Raw genomic sequence first — 22,725 nt, forward strand, 5'->3', positions numbered from 1 at the left:
TTTTTTCGACAACGATTCCATTTTTATACATACTTAGGTATTATCCCGTTATCTAAAATTCATAGATTTCTACGAATTTAGTACTAGAAGGTACAAAATTTTCAAGGCGTGATTGATAAATATAGACTGTACGAAAATTTTCGTTTGTTTTAATGGAGTATCGAACGCGACAAGATTGAAACTGAATAATAATAAATCTAATTATAGTGCACTATTATAAAAAGAAGGAATGATAAGTTCATTTACATAATGAACTTATATATGACTACATTTGCGGTATATGCGAAACGTCTTGTACGTTTTCGTATAGGTATAAAATTACAAGCCAGCTTACATATGGATTCTACACGATTATTGTTAGTCATGTACTACGATTTGAACTCATTTTTTAAATGCAAAGTTACTAACAATTTCAACGTCATAATTAATCATTGAAATACATTCGTTAGATATTTATACTAGTACAAATACCTTTTTTGCAATCATATTCAAGAGAAGTCTAATTAGAACTTTAGAAATTACTTTATAATGAAAGCATTATTTAAAACGATACAAAAAATAGTAATGAAGTACATTAAGCGAGAAATAACTTCCAAATTTTAATTACCGTGATCTGATACTAAATAGTTCTTAGGTCTCATTTTACATTTACTAGCTTTCAGTGCAGTTTCATAATAATATATAATTAAATAAAGATCAATGTTAATATGTTAAATGTTTATATCGACCGGAAAGTAGAGAAAAACTATTTTTGTCAATTGATATAGAGGTTTCTTTGTATCTGTTTGATAATTGTTTAATCACCATCAAACTTATTAGTAATTACCTTTTCATAAGAATCTTATTACCGAAGGTAAAGTTTTACGACATTGTCACGTATGCAAGTAATAACATTTTTCAACATAAATTTCTTCAAGACAACTAACAAATAAAAAATAATTCTATCCAGAGGAATATTAATTTTTCATTTCTTTTAGTTGTATTACCATAAAGGTGAATGGTAAAATTTAAGGTCCAATCGAGTGTGTTGGTTGGTACCAGCTACTTCTTGACTACACGAGGGAGATGGTTTTATGTTCTTTTCAATTTTCTCCGTTTCCCGTAATATGGTAGCGAGGGGAGTTGGTTGATGGTCGGGTAAAGCAGGTGTTGGTACCGTGGACAGTTCGTTTGTGCGTTGTTTTTGTTCCTCTTCAGAGTAAAGACTTAATGAGCGTGGTCGGTCTGGTTTCAATTGCATAGCAGTAGATGTCCTTGAGTTTTCACTGTAAAAATAACTTTCCATGAAATTATAAGGAAACCTCTGTATAAAATACTGACATGCATTTCACGATCATAATTCCTTTGTCACGTATAGTTTCGTATTGTTAAATTACTATGATTCTTTGGAGTCCTAATAGCTGTAACATGACTCCATTCATTGGGTAAGTGCAAAGTTTTGTTCCAGGTATGATTATCAGAATGTTTTACAATTTTCTGATTATGAAAATTGTATTAACATATCGAGATAAGCAATAACAAACAAAAATTTTACACTCACTTAATAGAATTGGAACAAGAAATTTATGGTTCTATTAATCGACGAATTATTATGAAAAACTTATTTATATATACAGGGTGTTCGGCCATCCCTGGGAAAAATTTTAATGGGAGATTCTAGAGGCCAAAATAAGACGAAAATCAAGGATACTAATTTGTTGATTGAGGCTTCGTTAAAAAATTATAGAAGCATTTTCGGCCACACGGTATATTTTCGGTAAAGAATTTTTTTCTCGAAAGTACGTAGGTTTTCGGGGGTATGTTTATTCACTAAAAATGGTTGTAATTGACCCCCGCAACCGAAAATAATTTTTCCAGAAGAATTTGAAATTTTTTAATTTAATTTTTTAATAACTTTTTAACGAAGCCTCAATCAACAAATTGATATTCTTGATTTTCGTCTTATTTTGGCCTCTAGAATCTCCCATTAAAATTTTTTCCAAGTGTGACCGAACACTTAGGTTTTTTATATTTTATTTTTCGTTTTATACTTTTGCAATTACAAAATAAGATAATGCATTGTGTCTGTGACATTGTAACAGAAAATAGATCATGCAGGGATCACAATTTTTGCAAGTAATGCTCAAGAAATTACTTACTCTGCAAATAAGAGTGAAAGGGACATGTTGCCAGTGTGCAGAGGATTTTGGGAATATTGAACTTGTATTTTCATGGGAGTGGAATCATTTAATATCTGCCAATAAAAAGGAAATAAATGTAAATCCATGCTGAGCATTCAATGCAACTGTTTTAATAATATGGTGCAAATGATGATTCAAAATAATAGTATACATATCACAATAAATAAATATAATGAACATACATTGATACATGCGCAAAATTAATTTAACGTGAAATATGATTTTAATAAACCAAGTATCTGTGCGTTAAGAAAGTGTTGCTGAAACAAAACGATCGAACGGTATTTGCTTCTCGTGTTTATCTTTTAAGAATTAAACCCTTTATAGCATTTTCATTTTTATATTATAACTTCATTTAATAATAATTTAAATGATCTCCATAAATTTCTACAGCTAATGTTTACATTACTTTCACTTACAATAAATGCTGTATCGTTTCAGTCACTGTACAACTGGTTTTTATAGCATCTTTAAATACAATACAGAACCGTGACACGTCGAAAAACGCAAATTCATTATCCTATAGTTAGGTGAGTAAATAAATATTAAAATAGAAGGGTTAATCGTCGAGATTCTAAATATAAAATAGATTTTTACATTATCATTGTTCGAAAATTTACAGTCATATCGTTAAGTCTGTACGACCACAAACAAAAAATTTAAAAATTAGGTAAGAAAAGGTCAAGAAATATCCGTCGCGCGTATTAACGTGCGTTGGCAAGAGGTAGCGTGTACACACGGTGTAAAAATAGTGAAAGCCGCTTCTGTTGCGTATTACCGTGTTATTTATTTTTCTTTTAACCCTTTAGCGACCAGACGAAATATTTCGACTCCTCGATAAACGTTTATCTCACTAGCAAGTTAAATTTGTAATATCATCGATTAAACATCCCCGTCGATTACTGTACATTTAAGTTTACTGACGGTGCAATAATCTACACAGCTCAAAACGTTATTTGTTTAAGACAAACGATCTGGGCGTCGAAGGATTAATCAAAGCTCCAACGTTAAACGTTCGATAGAGGCCTCGCCTCTTCGCGTTTCGAACATTGAATTTCACAACTAATTTATTTAAGCAGCTTGCGTAAATTGTCTACGATCTGGATGACTATCTTTCGATTTTACTCACTCAGTACGTTCGGCGGATGGACCAAGCACAGCAGTGTTATGGATTATCTAGAAAAAAGCGTTAATGCGTCCTTAGTAGCGTTACACCGTACCATAAGAGTTAGAATTTGTATTATTTATGCTTTTACGCAATTATTAATTGGTAAGTTTTCATGGTGAAAAATGACTAAAACTATGAGGATATTTAATAACGTAAATTTAATGTAAATTCCAAAGTTCGCGCTATTTTCTAGGGCGTCGCACTGGTGTAACCCTTTAAATAGGTATCTGTATCTCGAACAGTTTATCGACCCATACTATTTCGGCTGTGTCTCGTTAAAGAAACATATTTCTATGTTTGGCCATCTTCTTGCAATTGATCAAGTTCTGCGAGTAATCGTCTAACTATTTCGCACAGATAATAATAAAAGAACATTCAACTGCAAATACCTTTAGTATCTGTTTCTATTACGCCATTTACAAGAAGCTCAGATATTATAGTGAAACTTAGTAATAATTTATTACACTGATTCGTTGGCGGGTTCAGGTGTTTTATGGTGTTGTACTTACATTCGCCATGGAACACGGCGGTCGTGCCGCGGCGTATCTGCCGAACGAATTGCGCCCAACAAATGGAGAATACTGGACGCCATTCATGCTGAAAAAACAATCTTCTTCATTATGTAGAATATCACAAGGATATTACCGCAATGTTGGAATTATATCTCGTGTTAAAAATATTTAAAATGTTTTACACACGTACCTGGAGTTACTTTTCCCAATATTGTTATGAATGTTGTTTGCTCCACCGATATCGACAGACAGTTTAGGAGACAAGCTATATCTATTTGATCTGACATCCTGGCGCTCTGCAAAATAGAAAATAAGTATGTTAAAAAAGGCATAGATTTAATTACGACACTTTTAATCGAAGGAATTATAAATAGACAGATTTGTTGTTAGACGTTGTCACAAACTACGATTAAGAGCGATCAATTTTCAGCTATATTAAACCATGAAAACTAGAACGGCTCATTTATAATCGACAGGAACAGCGTGACGGGGAGCGTATCGTTTGAGGACAGCTTCGAATCGATCAAAGGAATCGCATAATGAGGTCATTAATCGTAGATAGGATGACATTGACCGCGATTCATACCTTCCCAGGTAAGAATTACCGATTTAGGGCACGAGGTAGCGAAGGACAGATTATAAGGCGACCTTCGTTCCACCATTCTTGTACCTTTAACTTGAAACCAGATCGACAATGGATTCATGAACAGCCTTGTACTTTTACGGTGGTGCCTTGAAGACGAGACGCATCGTTCGGTCAGTTCGATCTTTAGGTAATCAGGAATGGTAATGCAACGCCTCAAAAATAATATTCTCCTCACTTTTGGTCCGATTCTCCATTAAATTCATTTGTTAATATTACTTATGCGTGGAATAATATTTTATATTCCTTCTGTGTAAGGTCATTGTACATCAATTTTTACATCCGTGCGATAGGATAAACTATGGCAGATTTATTTTACTAGTTAATCATGTGCCTCATTCTTATCAAAACTGATCCATCAGAATCTTTTCTTGCGTTAATTTAGTCATAATTTTTTTATTATATTCATAAAATTGAATACGAAGAATATATTAAAAAAAACTAAAATTGTTACCTTTTTTGAGTGCATATTACTGAGTAACATATGCTCTATATTATAGTTGATAGATTAAGAACTTCTTTTAATTAGTTTTAAATTACTTTTGCGTAAACAAGAGTACGTACCATCGTCGAAGAATCCTTGAAAGACTACGAATTTATTATTCTGCGGAATTATTTTCGAGAGGCCGTAGTACTTGTCCAGAAAGGCTAAGAACTTCCCCGAAGGTCTATCGATCGCCAGCTTCACCGGCTTAATGTTTTCCTCCTGGAAATTGAAAGCAACATTAAGTATTAACGGGCTTGTAATGAAAGTGTTCAACTGGAAGATGAATCGGCATTCTCGTGAATGGAACGGGGGAAGAACCCAGGCGTCACGTTAAGACTGTAGGATTTCTATGCGGAGAACTAATGATAACAATGACTTTTGCACTTCCCTCCTTGTAAATCCTGCAAGCATAATATTTAACAATTTTGTTCGCAAATGCAACAACGAGTATTTATTTATTAACGATTTATTATAAAGTATAGTAACTTTGTTTTGTTTTTATTAGAAGTTTTTACCCAATGAGTGGTACTCGTTGTAGCTTTTTTGATTGTGAGATTGTGTTTATAAAGTTTTTGTTCATAAAAATTTTATTCATAAAAATAGTCCCTATTTCATTCAACGCCTATTTTCTAATGTATATCAGACCACGAATATCAGTTTTCTAAAATTTGTTTCAATCGAAAAAATGTTAGTGTTACATTCGACCTTCCAAAACACGTTTTCTGATAAAAGAAACTACCGAGATCTTGGAAAAGATAATGTTGGCGACGTGTTTGAAGAGTACGGAAGGCGAGAAAGAACCTCCCACGCTCGATTCAAAATTGTTTACTGCATAATTTCTGTAGCAAGGTCTTGGAAAAAAATATGAACAGCACCGATTAGAATGGAAGAAGTAGCATGTCGCTATTTCAGTACCGTTACGACTCACGTCAAAACGAAGGATTTCTTGGTTTTCCGGGCAGTCGGAACGACATAGACCGGAACGTACGGTTGAACATAAAGCCAGACGTTAAAGAGAGTAATGACTGGTTTTTTTCGACTTCCCTCCGGCCGACGTCTTGCGCGGTCAGCGATCAATACTCATTTTCTTTCGTTTTCCATAATGCTATCTGACCCCGTTGACATCTCCACGTAGTGGGATTTAACTTTATAAACGGAATCATACATCGTATACGATCTTCTAATCGCCATTTCCCACGTAACTGTACATATAACTGTCCTTTATTGCACGCTATTCGATGCAACATTTGTAGCGTGAGATCCTCTCAATTCACCGCGTATTTGCCACCTCGTGTTCGGAATAAAATATTTAACAAAAAGCAATATTTATGTATTAAGCCAGTTTAAATAAAATTATTAATTCCCATCGATTGCTAAATGGATTATTAGTTTATTTATTGTGTAAAAATCGATGGATCTTTCTTGATCTATCTACTAATTTTTTTTTTCATGATAAATGTGTTTCTACAACAAATAATTCATTTACTCGTTTTATCGTGTCTCAAAGTCGTTCTACAGTCAAGGTTCTTATCAGAAATCATTGATTATAATTAACTTTTAAAAAAAACTACTAGTTTTTTTACAACAATTTTGCGATAAACACGCTAACCGCAAAGAAAAATAATTGTTTTCCAAGAATGTTGGTTTCGTGACTCATACTCGATAAGAAAGAGTTCAGGCTTACGGTGGCAAATTAGCGAATGATCTTAAATAGGAGCGTGACAAAAGGTCGTTACGCGTGGGTGTTGCGGTCGAAGGTAACCCAAAAGGTGACTGAACTTGTTCAAACTGCTTGTTTCGGTTCGAAAAGTTCACTTAAGCCGACTACACACGCTGTCAGGACGCCTAGATGACAATAATATCGATAGATGCTTTGTTATTTTTCTGAATTAGATAATATCCACTGACAATATCATTTTCGAGGACATATACTTTCAGAAAATGAAATAAAAAAAGAAATCAATTTTGTAAGGTTCTATATCTTCCTATATCCATACAGATCTTTAAATAGAGTTTATGGAATTAATATATTGATCATGGATTTTCGAGGATCTCCCTCACAAATCGTATAATTTTCACGATCAAATGTCCTTTTAAAGTATCATATCTAATCTTACTGTAAATCATTTAGTAGTATTTGCTACTGTACTTTACTTCACACTCGAGAATTCAGTAAATGCACGAATACTTTCCTTTTTCTCTAACATAACTTACAAGTTGACGTTTATGAAATTTTCCTCGTGCTCAAGAATTTAGCAATTTCACGAATAGACTTTCCTTTCTCTTTGACATAAATCACGAGTTCACGTTTATAAAAACCAGTTCTTTTCCTTTACGCGATTTAGCGAAGAATATTTGTTTGTTGCTCGAATGTAAATAACATTACTGAACGTGTAAAATGTTTCAATATTATTGCAATCCGAAAACTAAACGTTTCATTAAAAATACTAAAATATGAATATAAAAATTAGCAATTGTAAATCAGTAAATGTTTCTTCTCTAAGTCACGGATAGGGAAAATTGTAGTATAAGTTGTGGAAAAATATTATGATCTCGTAAAAACTAAAAAAAAACATGTACAGGAGCGAAGACGATAATATCGTCGAGCGTAGGATGCCAATGGTTCAGGAATGACCTCGAGTGATCCCTTTTTGGGCACTAGAGTTTGAAGGGCTAGGTACACGCCCTACGGCTGGCACGCATTGCTGGCAGAAATCAGATATGCCATATTGTATTACGTTTTAGTTTCTCTTCAGAAAATTTTCTGTATTCGTATTAAGAAAATTAATAATAAATTCTCTGATCGAGAATTAGCAGGTGTTGATAAACGATAATTCAGATTAGCAAATTAAAAGATAGCATCAACATTTTGATTGCTACGTATGGATGACAAGACTTGTCACTTTGGAACTAAAATAATTAATTCTCAAGCTGAATTGTTAAAGGAAATAAATTTAAATAGGATTCATGAATTTTAGCGTGGTTACGAAGATAAATACTGAGACAAAGCCTTTAATTGAAAACTAAAATGATTGCACAGAGTGACCAAGTTCTGTTTAAGCAGACGTCTGCTGCTGTTCTTTAATTAGAATCGCCTTCACAGTTTTTATACATTAGTGATGTCTGTAATTCCTGATTTCTTAAAGAACCTACATAATTGTTCACGGCACCAATGCTATTTCTTGCAGAACTAAGAAAAAAAGATACAAATTAAAACGGATTATCCGTGTCCGGATTAGTGAGACTTTAAGGCATTATAATGTTAATTAAAAACAAAAAAAATAATGCCAAAAATACGCTGCAAATGTACAACGTTTACTTAATTTATTTAATTTTCCTTGATCGTTTTTAATCATTAATAGCGATTTTTCGCGAAAGACAGTTTGAGAAGCGCTGCATTAGCGAACGAGAACTCCAATGGTTCAATACACTGATAAGTATGTAAACATTACTGACATTGCTCGAACACGATAGCGAAACTTACGCGTACGTATACACAATTACAGATATCAAATAACGTTAACAGTGATAGCGTTGGTTCGAAACGTGTTCAACAAGATGATGCTACGAAGCTTGTCTTATTGCTCAAGGTAGCAATAAAGTTTGAAATTTGGCACAAATGTTTATCGAGACGTACTGTCGAACATGTAAAAAGTCCTGTAAGATAAAAAGTGTGGTTTTATCGTTTTCTGTAAATGTTTCGTGGACTGTTGATTGTATGGCGAAGACAGTTACTATCAAAGTTAATGATCACAATATTTTCTAGAAAAAAATATAAATAAATACAAATAAAATAATATGTTAATAAAACTGCTTCAAACAAATCTTTTTTTTAACGAAATTATCAGTTTCTTATTTCTAATTCCATTGTACCTTTTATATGCTCAATAGTACGTCTCAATAAATATCTCTATCAAATTTTAAAACTTTCCTATTTAGTCTTTTTATTTGGAATTCGTTAACTGGATAAAGAATTCCACTTCGAATAGTCCCTACAGCGTATATTTTTAAAAAACTCGGAAAACATTTGTGGACCTACGTTTGTATGATATTTTGTCATCGACGAGACAATTTGAGTACGACGGAGGTAATGCTTCACCAAACAATTTAGGAATACAGAGTACACACCGAACGATTTTATTTTGAGCAAAAAAGGTATTGACGAAGAGAAGACCAAACGTGGAAAAACGGCATTGTAATAAACGTCGTTGAGGAGTTATGTATACCAGACACTGAAAAATTTCCGCTATTTTTGCATATTCTTAAAGTATAAAGTTTCGAGGACACGTTCCTAAAATATTACGTTAAACTCTATATAATTAACCAAGTAATACAATTTTACAATCGCGTTTTTCAGCGAATTCTTTTTAGTATTTACCATCAATCAACATTAAAATTTCGTGTCCATCGTTTCTTGAACATCAAATTCAAATAATTTGCGTAGGTCTATTTAAGGTTAGTAAAAAGGTTTTAGAGAGTTTTGAACAAATGGGTTATTATGTCCAAAAAAGGCCCGGCGACTCGTGTACGAGGCCAAAGAGAAATTTAAAAAAGCACGAGGGAATTCATATTCGTGGTAGTGGCTCGTATCCTAGATTTTTGTGCCTCATTGTGTTATGGTCGGTGCACTGTTGTCGGAATCACAGCAAGTGCTGTCGGCTTAGCGACACGTGAATTTACATCATGGTCTCATGCACTGGGCTATTTACGATTGCCAGCTTGTACGGTACTTTTTCGTAATTAATGCTTATTAGCCGCACTTCGCGATGTTTTATAGAGTTTACAATTAACGCTCGATGTGCGCTCGCTTCTTGTGCGCCTGCTGAAAAAAATTCGAGTCAAGAGAAATTGCAAAAAATTATGCGAATCAACAGAAATCACGAAACTCGAGATGCACAGCAACTCCGTGGAAATCGCATTGCAGAGTTCTTCAGCGTTAGCTGGAGCATGTTCTGTGTTGAACTATTTTCCTTACGCGTATTAGGGACAAAAAAAGATTTTCTCTTCTCAGAAAATAATTTGTGATACTTCGTTGACATTGAGATTTCTTTGTTCGCTGTTAAATTTCGTTCCCTCGCGATCGTTTGCGAAATGGCTGAGTTTCGCAATGTCTACGCGGACAGGAACGTGGTAACAGCCTCGTTTTGTACAACGTTTCCATAGAAGTAGTTTAGATCAAGATCGCACGACGTCTTTCTGCTTTTACTCGGGATGTAATTACGACTCGTTTGCACCGTAAACGCGACTATCCTGCGCGGGCGGATAGCAACTTTGTGCACCGGACGCGATCCGTTTCGCGACGATGTTCCTCGTGTGATTATAGTCGAGGCAAAATCAGTTGACCGTTCAAGGCCATTTCCTCAATCGCGATCACGCCAATCGCGAGGAAAGTGGGGAAAAAGGAAACCGGTCGAGTCGAAGATACTTTCTTTTCAAGACTGAAGTTTTCAAGATTTTCTAGTCAAACAAGTATTTTTTTTTTATGAAATCCCTTAAATGGGATAAAATAAGGTGACGATGTTGGATGAGGCACATGAATGCTTTATTGAACTGTTTTATTACGTTATTTACTCGTTACTAATTGTAAGTGATAGTGCAACGAACGAGGTTCTCGTACGAGCAATTATCGAGGTACTACTGGATGAAACAGATCGCATACCACTTTTAAGTTGTGATCAAGCTTATTTACAAAATATTATACCCCAAATTATTTGATAATAATTTCAGATTCCGATACAACTATATCGCTAATTAATTACAAATGAAACGAATAATTAATTTATATATAAGCAATCCCAGACTCTGATGACAAATCCTGTATATTTTTTCACATATTTATATATCTCCTAGTGTCTTACTGCCCCTTTGTGCTTCCCGTATCCCACGTATGCTGAGAGGTTCGGAGGTGCATAATAATTGAATTACCATAAAGATAGAGGGGAACTTAATAGTCAATCGGTGTACCCTGACTCGGTGAATACGCGTAAAGCCCTAATTACTTACGGACAACATGTACTCGTAGAGAATATTCCCGAGACCCATGCGTTGCCGAGACTCATGAACGTAAAAGTCCAAAACGCACCTAGGCTTCAGCTGGTAATGAGTTCCTGTCTCGTCGAACATGAAGAGATTCTTCGATCCAGTCTTGAGCAAACCCACCACGCAGCCCAGTCCGCTGTAAAATCGAAGCAAGGTTGTAACATTACACGATGATGATTCACGATTGCGGTCCACCGTTCGAGGCTCGCCGTCATTAGACGTAGATAGAAGTGGTTCACGGATGATGCTTGGGTGCATCTGTGCACGGCTGAGTGAGTCAAAGTACTTAATAACAGCTAAGAACTGGATCGCTTTCGACGTCGTGACATTTTCGTGGCGAATAACTCGATATTTGCTATTCTCGTTTAGCGCTGCTTCTGCGACGATCTTCCACCGAGGAATCGTCGAACAGAGGATGATGTAGAAATTTAACCCTTTGTGGACGGTGTATGTATATGCTAGACAACATTATTTTACCATTTTGGACGTACAAATTTCTTTAGAAACCTATCATCACAAATTGCCAAAAAGTATTTCCTTAATACCTATGTAACGACATTTGATAAAGTAATTTTTGGATAAAAATGAATTTTCTGCGTTTTCCTAACGTTCGTACTCGATACATGACAATTAATACATTAAAATTGTTTTTAGTAAGAAACAAACTAGAAGTTTGAATTATTGAAGAACTATTTAATTACTGAGGGAATTCTTGCCACTTTTTGTTAGTCATTATTACTAGAACAAGCACTATCGAATAGAAGCAAATTAAACTTGACTTCAATATTGACAAATATCAGATGACATTTTCATTTAAACTTTGTAATTGTACATCTAAAACAAAACATTCCATCGATGAGTATTGTATGTTCTCGAAGTTTCACCTCAACTTTTTCAACGCCCTGAAATAATGGAATATCTCGTGTAATACAAACTTTTTATTCGTCAAGATACCTATCAGCTCGTATATATTTCCCAGAATGACGAAGTGCTTTAATGGCTGACATAAAAAACTATTTGCTTCTAAATTAATTGGATCCTTTGATCGTGTTCTCCACACTTTCTTAACCAGTCGCTTTTCTTTAAGAAAGTTGTTGAAAATTCCAAATGCATACAAGTAATCCGCAAGAGCGAAGTTCAGTGAGCAAGACGAAGAAAAAAAAAGAACGCAGTTCGTTTGTTGCAAGTTTTTAGAAGTATGCTGCACCTTTTGTTTCGCTTACTATATTCCTCAAAACAAATTTCTTTGTGGACATCTTCCAATAAAGAACGTGCATTTCAATTCTTGAGAAAGAACAGTGGAAAATGTTTCTTTCGGGTTGTTGAATAACAATTCTGACTTATTAGCTTCGAAATAAATACTACAAATTTTGTTGATACAACAGTCCACGTAGTATAATCTCTGTGATAAAATTAAAAAAACAGAGAAGAATATCAACCATATTGCTAAAACTAACTTCAATAACTGGTAGAAGATCGAGTGTATAAAACGTCTATGGACGCCCTTTATTTGTCAGGGCTGTGTTTATATACGAGTTACCCTAGTTCTGGAAGGTGTGACTAACAATAATTCGTACCTGGACGAGATCGATAGATTCGAGAATTTTACGAGCGGAACACGCTATCTGACTTCCTAATCTATCGGCAATATCCAAGATTGACCGTTATAATGCAGCGTGTAACGCAAGATAGACGATTATATCTCGAACGAACCCGCTTCGTCATGAAGACGCCGATTATAAGAGAGTCTACTCTTAGTAATTAATTGCGTGCATCGTTAATGGCCGCGCGAGTAACTTTATGACCCGGTCATTATTACGGAACGTGGTACGCGTGTGTGTGATTATCAATTTTCCCATCGAAAACGACCGTGGAGCGGGAAGCAGCCTAGAACAAATATGAAGCTACGGGTTGGCAACATCCATCGCGAAAGGATTCTGCGAGGACGCGAACGGTGGGTTTCTGTAGCCAAGGCGACACCAGACACGACATATCGATCCACCGACCATTTTGCACGCCACGAAACCCCTTATCCTGGGAAATACAGCTTCCTTTCTGCTCACCGGCTGGCTTCGAGTTACGTTTTTTAAAGGGGACTTCGTTTCAGCACCGACGGTTTACCCACGGTTTTGCGGAAGCAATTAAATCGAGCATTTAATTCGAGTACAGACGCGCTCAGAATTCTTTCTTTCCGAAGAATAGATCCTTTTGCTTGTTCTTCTATACATTATCACAAGGTAGAACCTCTTTTTGATCGAATTATAATTATAGTACCGTTTAATCAGGACCGATCGATGATCGATTTCATTCGAACGCGAACATTTTAAAGAATTCTTTCGTTTAGCTAATTAATTGAGTACCATTTTACTGCAAAGATAAAGTTTTTTAGTTTATAGAATAAAAAGTTAGAGTAAACAGAGATTTATAATTAAAATACATTTAATTGTTTCTGTAACAGAAATTTGAGATACTCGATGTAAGAATCATTTTTTTATAATATTACGATTTCTTAGTTTTAAATTTAAGGGTTATTATTACAACGACAAAGAGTTTACTGTACGAAATGTTTGAAAAACTCACTTGTTGGCTTCATTGTCCACTAATAAGTAAACCAAATGATCCGTGTCTCGAAGTTTTAGGGAGCTGGTTATTGGTTTGTTCAAGCCCTGAGCCCTCGCTGAAGCCTCGCCCATGTCGTCGAGGACTCTGCCCAATTGTCTTTGACATTCGCTGGAATAAAAAGTTTTTGGAATTTACTTACATTTTTTAACGATAAGCGCAATTAACGTATGAAAGAAATCAGTTGTCTTAAATAACAGTTATTATAATTCTATTTTTTATATGTGTAGGCACATATCTATATAATTTTCATAAATTTTGAAGCTATACATTCACAAAATACATATACAAAGTGATCCTAAAATACGTGAAAATTTAGAAATAAATAAATAAAGTATAAAGAAGTATCACATAAATGTGAGACGAATGTTAATGCTAATTTTCACACTTTATCATACTATTTTTCGCTGTAACTTCAGTTCATCTTAAACACGATCTTATCTAATTTTAATTCGATAGTTCCTCATTACTTAATGTACGTTTTTTTCCTCTCTTTTGAATTAAGTCTACCAGAAAGTTCTGGCCGTTACCGTACAATTATTTCAGCTAGGAAAAAAGTGTTTTATGAAAAGTGTATTGTTTTGCCATCAAGATAGGAAAAAGCTGTTAACATTAACGAAAATTACATTATTTTCTTCCAATTAAAAAGCCGGCTAGAATTGTCTGGTAAACTTAATAATCATTCTCTTTTGGTATTTTTAAAGATAATTACAAACTCGTAAAACGTTGAATAGAAATGATAAATTGCTTGTTACGATTACGATCAAATTTATTAATTCCAATGCAACAAGATTCGCGCCTAATAATCTGGTTTTTATCGAAAACGCAGTGGAAACGATAGCGTCAGTTCGCATTCAATTGTCTGTTGGTTCCCATGAGCCTTTTCTACCGAACACGGTGATTGGTAAATCGATTACACAATCTGATTATACGCCGACGCTTCGAAATTAGCGTATGACTCAGCGACGCGACGCGGCGTTGTGTGTTTTCTAATTCCGCATACCTGAAACCGAAGAAACTAAGAATCGCGTTAAAGACGGACGATACGTGTAAGGTGCGGATTGACGCAAATAGGACGTTTTAAAATGGCAACGATTCATCGCGTCTGTCCATGGACGTTAAACACTGTACACAGACTGTATCCTATTCATTTTTTTTTCGCCTTACTTACACCAGTTCTCGCTTACAAAATCGATCATACCATAAGTTAATGCGTTGTAAGGACCGACCCAATTTCAGAACTGGATCCGAGCCAATCGGCCACTTTACAATGCAAATTGTGATGGATTATCCGTGCACTGTAATGTTTTCATGAGGCATTGAAACAGTGGCGAACGATGATGGATCATCAGGCACTACATAATCGTTTAACTCCATTTTCAAGTTTCACGTGACGCAAGGGCATACGATACTTTATTTACATGTATAGAGTAGGGTAAAGTGAGGTAATTCTGACCACGAAATATCGTGATCGTTTACCCCTATTCTGAATTATCACGTGTCGCAAGGGCGTACGATAGTTTAGTTACACGTACAGACTAGGGTGAAATAGGGCAATTATATTACCCCCAATATAAGACAAAATAGTATATATTACATTCAACTAATAGCACATTTCTGCTTTGTGCTGAAGCAAAAAGATTTTTAGAAATCGTTTTTAATAAATTTGATTCTATCTGTTGTATCTTTTCTGTGGTCACAACTGTTTTTGAAAAGGTCCAATCTAATCTACTATTCTAAGTTATCATTTTTTACATGATAAGCAATCAAAGAACTTTTTACGAATATCGTGTATTTTTTTGTTTTTAAAATAATTTTAGGACAATATTGCTTCTATCAACATAATACATCTCGTTGGTTATTGATAATGTAGAAAGTATTCAAAAATATTCCTGCAGTTGGTCGAAATTATCCTACTTTTTGTTTAATACAATTTTCAAATTCTGAACACCTATTTGTGTCTTTTTAAAAATCCAACAATTTAATTATTGTTTCCAAAAGTTTAATACACATTTGTTTTGATTAGTTTGTTTCTTTCTTATTAAACACTATAAATTTCGGAAGAAATGCTGCTTCACAAATTTTTTAATATTCTTTTCGAGCATGTTAAATGATTCATCTTTTACGCAGAAGAGATACACATCACACAAACGTCTCATAAACCCAACAAATTATATGCATCAATATTTCTTATTTACTTATCTGAAGTTGTGAAATCCATTAAAACATTCCACGGTAAATAAAACTTAACAACTGCGATAACGTTCATTCCGAGTAATATACTGGGTGGGGCACTTAAAATAGATAACCTAGATAATTCGTTTATTTTTAAAAACTGTATCAAATCGTTCCAAAGCATGTACCGCTGTTTCGAAAACTTCGATTACAATGTTGAATATAAATGTGGAAATTCTTAAATTGTTACACTCGGTGTATTTTTTATGTTTTGTTCCGTTGCAACTATCAGAAGGTAAATAAATCAAACAACTTCCATCTCAAAAATTCTTTTCCATGTTTAAAAATAAAGAAGCTATTCAGGTAATATGTTTGAAATGCTTCACCCTGTACATTCGATACTCATTGACGATACTAAACGCTGTCACGCTTTAAATTCCGCATCGCCGTTTTATCAGCAATATTTCATCTCATCAAATGCAACAGTCGCGGCAAACTTGTATTAATTAGCGTAAATCCGACGGTCGAACGTCATTGGTAACCAGTAAAACGTGAAACACACGGAGCAATTCGAAAAAAAAGATCGAGACACGAGATTTAATGTATCATGATGCTTTCACGAGAAAAAAACAAAAGAAAATCGTTTTCATGAATATGTATCGCAATCGTAAATTATTATGACGATCGACGGTGAAATCATCGCACTCGTTTTCTAAAATGTCTACGAACCTAGAGGGGAAACTGCTTTCGACGGTTTCACCGATGTGTTTTAAAGATTCGTGAATTGCGTAAATAATCGCGATCGTCTGAATGCAAACTTCTAAACACGGAACACGATCATTCCGCTAGCATTTTATTATGAATGAGAATAGTTTCATTACGCGAGGCTCCATAAATAATTTCCGTTCGAGCAACAACCCGCGAACGTAAGTACCTATTACTTTGCTGACATAACATACTTTGTTCTAACAATACAACCGAGATTTAAATTGGCACGATAATGTAGCATGCGATGATGGAGAGATTGCTATACTCATGGTTTGTACACGTGGGACTGCATCATGCGAGATTAGAGGGAGACACTCATTGTTTGATCTTCTTTCCAGTTGATTAATCTTACGAAAAATGTGCAAGAAATATTACTTTATCGCAGAATAATGATTATATAATCTGTAAAACATAAAATATTTATGAGCTGTTAAAGAAGATTCTGTACGTATTATTTAGTTTTGGGGGAGGAAATACTTTTTGGTTATGCTATAAATTAATAATACCATGTACAGTTGCAACTATAGATGTGATAGAAGCGTATTGTGCATAATAAGACAAAGTAAAACAACGTAAGAAGTAGGAGATTATGCAAAAAATAGAGGATGGTTAATCGAACAGTAAAACGGTCACGTTAAAGTTTACCGCGTTTACTTTTCACGTTCTACGGAGTATGTGTATCAAGCTATGTGGGTTAATGTTATGGGTGATCTTCACTCGGGAAATATTACGTACAAGTTCGATGAAGGATCAAGGTGATCGAGGAAGTAGATTTATCGATCGTTCTCGTTCGACGGAATGCGTGGATGGTTACTTGCTCTCGTTAGTGTAATAAATCGACGCCAATCAGAAATAGTTTCTAAAGAATTTCGAAAGTATTCTATATATTAGTTTTGCCAACAAGTTGTACTTTCCAGTCTGTTGCATATTGATCGATAAGGAAACTGCATTCCTCTGAACCAATTTATCAATGAAAAACAAATATTTACTTTTAAACGATATCTTAACATTGAAGATCAAGTAAATGTAACTACAGAAAATTAGTGTTAATAACCAGCAATTATATTAGTTTTTGATCTATTATTTGTCCAATGAAAATTGTAATTTTTGCTCCAGTTTTCCTACTGCAGAGTGTTTGTAAGATTCTTGGCTATTTATAATGATAAATTTTGGATTTCTTCAATATAGGAACGAATCTGGTTTGCTTAGTATTCATAGTATTGGTTCTCACAATTTCTGGATTGTACAGAACATGGTCCCACGATCGCGAGGGCCTCTGTGCCTGATCCCACGATCCTGAAATCATTTGTGTCAGATCTCACGAATTCAAAGTCCGTCGAGTGTTGGGTCCCATGATTCCTGGTATATCTGTATCAAGTCTCACGATTGTCGTCTATTTCTGGTCCCACGATTTCGAAATCAGTTTTTAAAATCCCAAGTAACGCTGGGATAATTCGAACAGACTACTATTCTGATATTGGACAAATACTCGAACGTTACTATTACTAAAGTGTGCCAATTTACAACAGTTCTGTTAAAGAAACGAAAAGAATTGATTATTATTGAGAATTACAGAGATTCTTAGCCTGAAAAAGTTAGATCAAGGAATACGAACGAAGAAGCCAGTGTAGTCAGCGGAAGGTAAGGTGAAATTGGAGTGGGAGGCGAGGAATCAGCCAGCCGTGGCTTACATTCGGTTGCATTTGACCGACGAACAGGCTTTGCAGCGAAGGAAGACGCACAGGAATTGTGGAATAAGATGAAAATGACCTACGCAGGACCAGAAAATTGACACTGGAAACGATCCGAGGCGGTAAAAGTGTTGGGTCCCCTGATTTCTGGGTCGTACGTATCGAGTCTCACGGAGTTCTAGATCGCTTGCATTGGGCCCCACCATTCCAGGGTCGTGTGCGTTGGGTTCTGTAAGTCCTTGATCGCTTGTGTGGGATCTCACGAGTCCGTAATCGCCCATGTTGCGTCCCACAAATCCGAGGTCGCTCGTGTCGTGTCTCACAAATCCAGGGTCACCTGTGTCGGGTCCTACGAGTCCAGGGTCATCCGTTTCAAACTGTATTAGCCTTAAGACGTCTATGTTGTCTCCTATGAATGGAAGGTATCGACACTTCTCGTTCCTAGACGTTAATGACTTCTCCTGATTGAGATTTCTCATTTGTTAAGATACCGCGTTCGAAGGTTGACATCATCGGTGTTACAAGTCTCGAAGACTACGCAATCGAGATTCCATAATTCAAAATTTACTGAATCAGCTGTCTGTAGGATGGTGATCAGATAATCCCAGGGAAGATAACGATCGCGATTCTAAATCTCGATGGTAACGCGGGCGTAATCTTTTCAGAAGCGTGAATTCGAGGCATTCTTCAGGTATGATTTTTTTATTGCGCCCGAGGTATATGAGCCAGAAAAGATATATCGTGCGAGAAAAGCGATAATTATTATCTTTATCGTCGCGATCGAATAGCTGGCGAATAGGGCGAATAACCGCGGCACAATTTCATCACAGACTTCCGCGAGCGTTGCGAGTCATCGCTGAAGAATTTACGAACGTACAAAGTTAGTTTCCTAGCTTGCGAAATAGAGGTGCAACGGGATATAAAAGGCTCCAATATCGCGTGAACAATTAAAAAGGTAAATACAAGTCGTGTAAAATTAATTTCTCACGATGCTCGCGGGATACAAACGAATCACAAAGAACCAAGTGCAAAGCTGTTTTGGAGTGCATTATTTTCAGCCCACTAGTCTCGTTCTGTACGCCCACATTACGAAAGAACAAAATGATTAAAGGTACGCGGACTTACAAGGGGCATACAAGATTCGAGTTTATCAATCTCTTTATCAATCTTCTGATGGCATCGAAAATGAGTGTAGCATTATTTTCAATACTTTGTTATTTAGAATGGGATCGTAAACTGTATTTGTAATTTCATAATTCAAATATTTGTCGTATATTTTTGGTAATACATGGACGAAAATAGTAAGAAATATATTATTATAAGTTAAAGTTATTCTCTATTTATACCAAGGAATAATTCGAATTATTAATAAAAAATGTACATAGCAATGCACGCTGGTCAACAGAATCTTATTTAGTCAGGCATGTGCAGTGACCGAGCAACTTCAGATTTGAAATGGTAGCGTTGTTAGGGTCTAATCAGGAGGAAACTAGCCGGTTTTCTGAACTGAATACTAGATAAACGAGTAATACACATATACCAACGCGTCAGCGTTACGTATTTCGCGTTGATCCTGTTCTCAACAGGTGTAACAAGTTTTATTCACTTTTTAGTTAGTTCGTTGGACAAATAAAATTTTATTCAACGTGCCATTAGTTATTTATGCTGTTAATTATTTTTTCCGTTTCCAGATATTAATGACGCGTACGTTGTTTATTATTTGTATTATTCTTCCTTCGTAGTATTCGTTATTAATTGCTCACGTTGCCGTTTGCATATGATTTGTTGCTTATGTTATTGGTACTGATAAGAATTTTAATCAGAACTGACTTCGTAAGTCCTAATTATGAAATATGCAAGATAAATTACAATGCAACGCGTACATGTTACATAATAAACATCGAGTAATGTATATCGATTGTGAGTACAGTTGGATTATTATTCTACATCTACATAATAGATGTTGAGAATATTATTTAGCTACTTCTTAAACATCTATCGTTACTAAATTATGAATCTTCATTTTTGTTCGTTATTTGAAATTAAGTCATTGTAATTATCCTCTGTTTGTTGCGTATTTTATCGTCTTTTTACAGTTTAAGTAGAAAATTTGTACTATGTGCGCAGCTTATTAGTAATTATTAATACGTTACACGAGTTACACGAATTGTAAACATTCACAGAAGCACAGCTGGAAGAGGAGGTTATTATCAAGATGGATAGACGCCGAGCTTTACAATAAATATCAACCATATTGCAAAAAAATTTTCCACAGAAATGTCTTCGATGAATTCGAGCTAACGCCAACGCGTGTATCTGTTTCATTGACAATTTACTTTCGCCATCGTTTTACCGACAATATCGGCCAATGCGACGGTGTCAATGTGCTAGAACGTGTCGGATGCAGTTTATTTATGTCGCAGCAGGGAGAACCGATTATGTTCCGGGAAGTCATCGAGACGCAAGAATGACTCCAAATGACCATGCTTGTGTCATCGACGCAAAGTGAAAGTTTCATGCATGTTCCATATTACAAGATAACCTTGAAGATGACGACCACGATAAACAACACCTCTTACGGCGTATTGGTTCCTCGTATCGCATTATTTAACATTCGTTTCTCGCGAATAATTTCCAAAAATTTTAGATACATATAGTCTGCTCTGCACGATTTTGTTGCAATTGGAATAATAAACTTAAGAAAACGAGCTCGACCATGATAATTGGGGAAAAATAAAAGTCAAATATCAAGGCGATAATGAAGTGGCGCTTACTGTAATTCACGACGATCGCCTTTGAAGTCTTCCGGGATGAGAGTATGCGTGACCTTGTTGATCTTCCTGGGTAAGAGTTTATTTACGTTGAACTTGAACTCCATTTCGACGACAGATTTTCCACTATGCCCGTTTTGTCGATTTTACGTTTTACGGCGACTATACGTTCGAGAGAACCGATTCTTAACCTTTCAAGGCCTGTGTCACCGACGTACCACCTTCCGAGGTTTTTCGAAACTCTGGGCTCGAACGATTGTCCTGAATATGGCGGTCAATAGCACCCACCGAGACAACTTCACTGCGCGTTTTCCGGCGAAACCGACTGTTTTCTTTTATTACTGTTCCTCCGTACCATTCGTGTCACGGCAAAGTGCGTCGAATTGTCAAACGATTTAACTGTTTTGCAGCGTGTCACGCTCGCTGTCACATGAATTGTCGCCCTGTCACGTGGCTCTGCGCGATGACATCTATTTTCGTTTCTTGATGTCACCAGCCCGAGTTTACTCTACGCATCGTACGCGAGACAGAATCTATAAAGTCCTCTAAAACGGTGCTAAAACAATCGGCGTTTTCGAGACAACGGCGAACGCTATGCGCGAGACAACACACGGTTGTTCAGATCGATCAGGCTTCCATGACTCTGTCCTCCTTCACGGCTCGTAGCCGACTGATATCCATCCGATGTTGCTTTTCCACTACCACGGTACGGTTGCGAGAGAAGTTAGGTGACATGCATTGCAGTGTCTCCGACAATCTGACAGCTAACCGATACGGTTGTAAAATGCTCCGAAATCGTGAATGTCAAAAATAATAACGCCTCACGGTGAACGGCACGGGTTTTAGAGAAAGAAATTTTATGACGCGATTAACAAATAGAATTTAACGTTGACACAGAGTTTCACCTGACGAATCGCTGGAAGTCTCACAGTTTACTGGCGAGCGGTACGTTCAATTTTTTCCTGAAAGCCGCGAGTCGCGCCGTGATGCGCGCGCAACCGATGGTCGTGGACCATGACGCCGAGCCACAGTGCGATGCGTCAAAATTTGTCGTTCTTTCAAAATAATTCAAATTCTTTAATGAAAATAACATACTGATAACTGCTAATAATAGCATACTGTATAGTATGAAATGAAAGTGTGCACGAGATATACTATTGCACGTATAAGCTATTAAATATCTATTAAAAAGTTATTAATAAATTAAAAATGATGTCGTACTTACTAATTAGCAATTGTATGCTGCTATAACTAAAACCATAACTTTAAATTAATATGAGTTTGTCTCGAATTAGTTACCCGTTGCTTTACTACATATGTGATTCCATTTCCGAACACCAGATGTCGATAAAACACAGCTCAGTATTGATGCAAGTTGTACTACAGACGAGCTATACGAGTAGACCTTACATCCATGTATTTTTTCGGCCCATTTGTATGGGGTCCTAGAGACCCATTACCATTTTCGTGTCACTCGCAACGTTACCAACAGATTCAGAAATGAATTTTAATTCTTTCCATAGTCAACTCACATGGATTTACGCAAAACTACAGCTCTTTGCCTATCAATACTATTTCAGTGAATAGTTTCTCAACTGACCGCCATGTATGTGAAGAGGACGCTAAAATCACCTCCGAATTTTCAGGTCGGTATGGCAGTCACATTGGGCCA

General features: G+C 35.8%; 1 protein-coding gene across 2 annotated transcripts; it reads right to left on the bottom strand.

The window, feature by feature from the left end:
- Position 1: 1 nt before the first annotated feature.
- Positions 2–21,970, bottom strand: LOC122403630 (alpha-tubulin N-acetyltransferase-like). 2 transcript variants are annotated; one of them, XM_043407252.1, is made up of 8 exons: positions 21,057–21,970; positions 13,610–13,759; positions 10,994–11,165; positions 5,068–5,209; positions 4,051–4,156; positions 3,858–3,945; positions 3,310–3,356; positions 2–1,277 (listed from the first exon to the last, which is right to left on the bottom strand). In XM_043407252.1, the coding sequence occupies exons 1-8, from the start codon at positions 21,158–21,160 to the stop codon at positions 983–985; spliced, it is 1,104 nt and encodes a 367-aa protein (XP_043263187.1). In that variant the 5' UTR covers positions 21,161–21,970; the 3' UTR covers positions 2–982. The 2 variants fall into 2 exon arrangements, with proteins under 2 accessions (XP_043263187.1, XP_043263188.1); XM_043407253.1 differs by having other exon boundaries at positions 3–1,265.
- Positions 21,971–22,725: the final 755 nt, after the last annotated feature.

Source organism: Colletes gigas, unplaced genomic scaffold, assembly GCF_013123115.1.
Source record: "Colletes gigas isolate AHSC1104 unplaced genomic scaffold, ASM1312311v1 Colletes_gigas_Sc00066, whole genome shotgun sequence".
Lineage (NCBI taxonomy): Eukaryota > Metazoa > Arthropoda > Insecta > Hymenoptera > Colletidae > Colletes > Colletes gigas.

Coding starts and splice junctions, on each gene's coding strand:
- LOC122403630 (XM_043407252.1), bottom strand. CDS start 21,160: ATGGAGTTCAAGTTCAACGTAAATAAACTCTTACCCAGGAAGATCAAC. Junction 3,946..4,050: donor ATTGGGAAAAGTAACTCCAG/GTACGTGTGTAA, acceptor TTGTTTTTTCAG/CATGAATGGCGTCCAGTATT. Junction 1,278..3,309: donor CCATCCGCCGAACGTACTGA/GTGAGTAAAATC, acceptor TTTCATGGAAAG/TTATTTTTACAGTGAAAACT.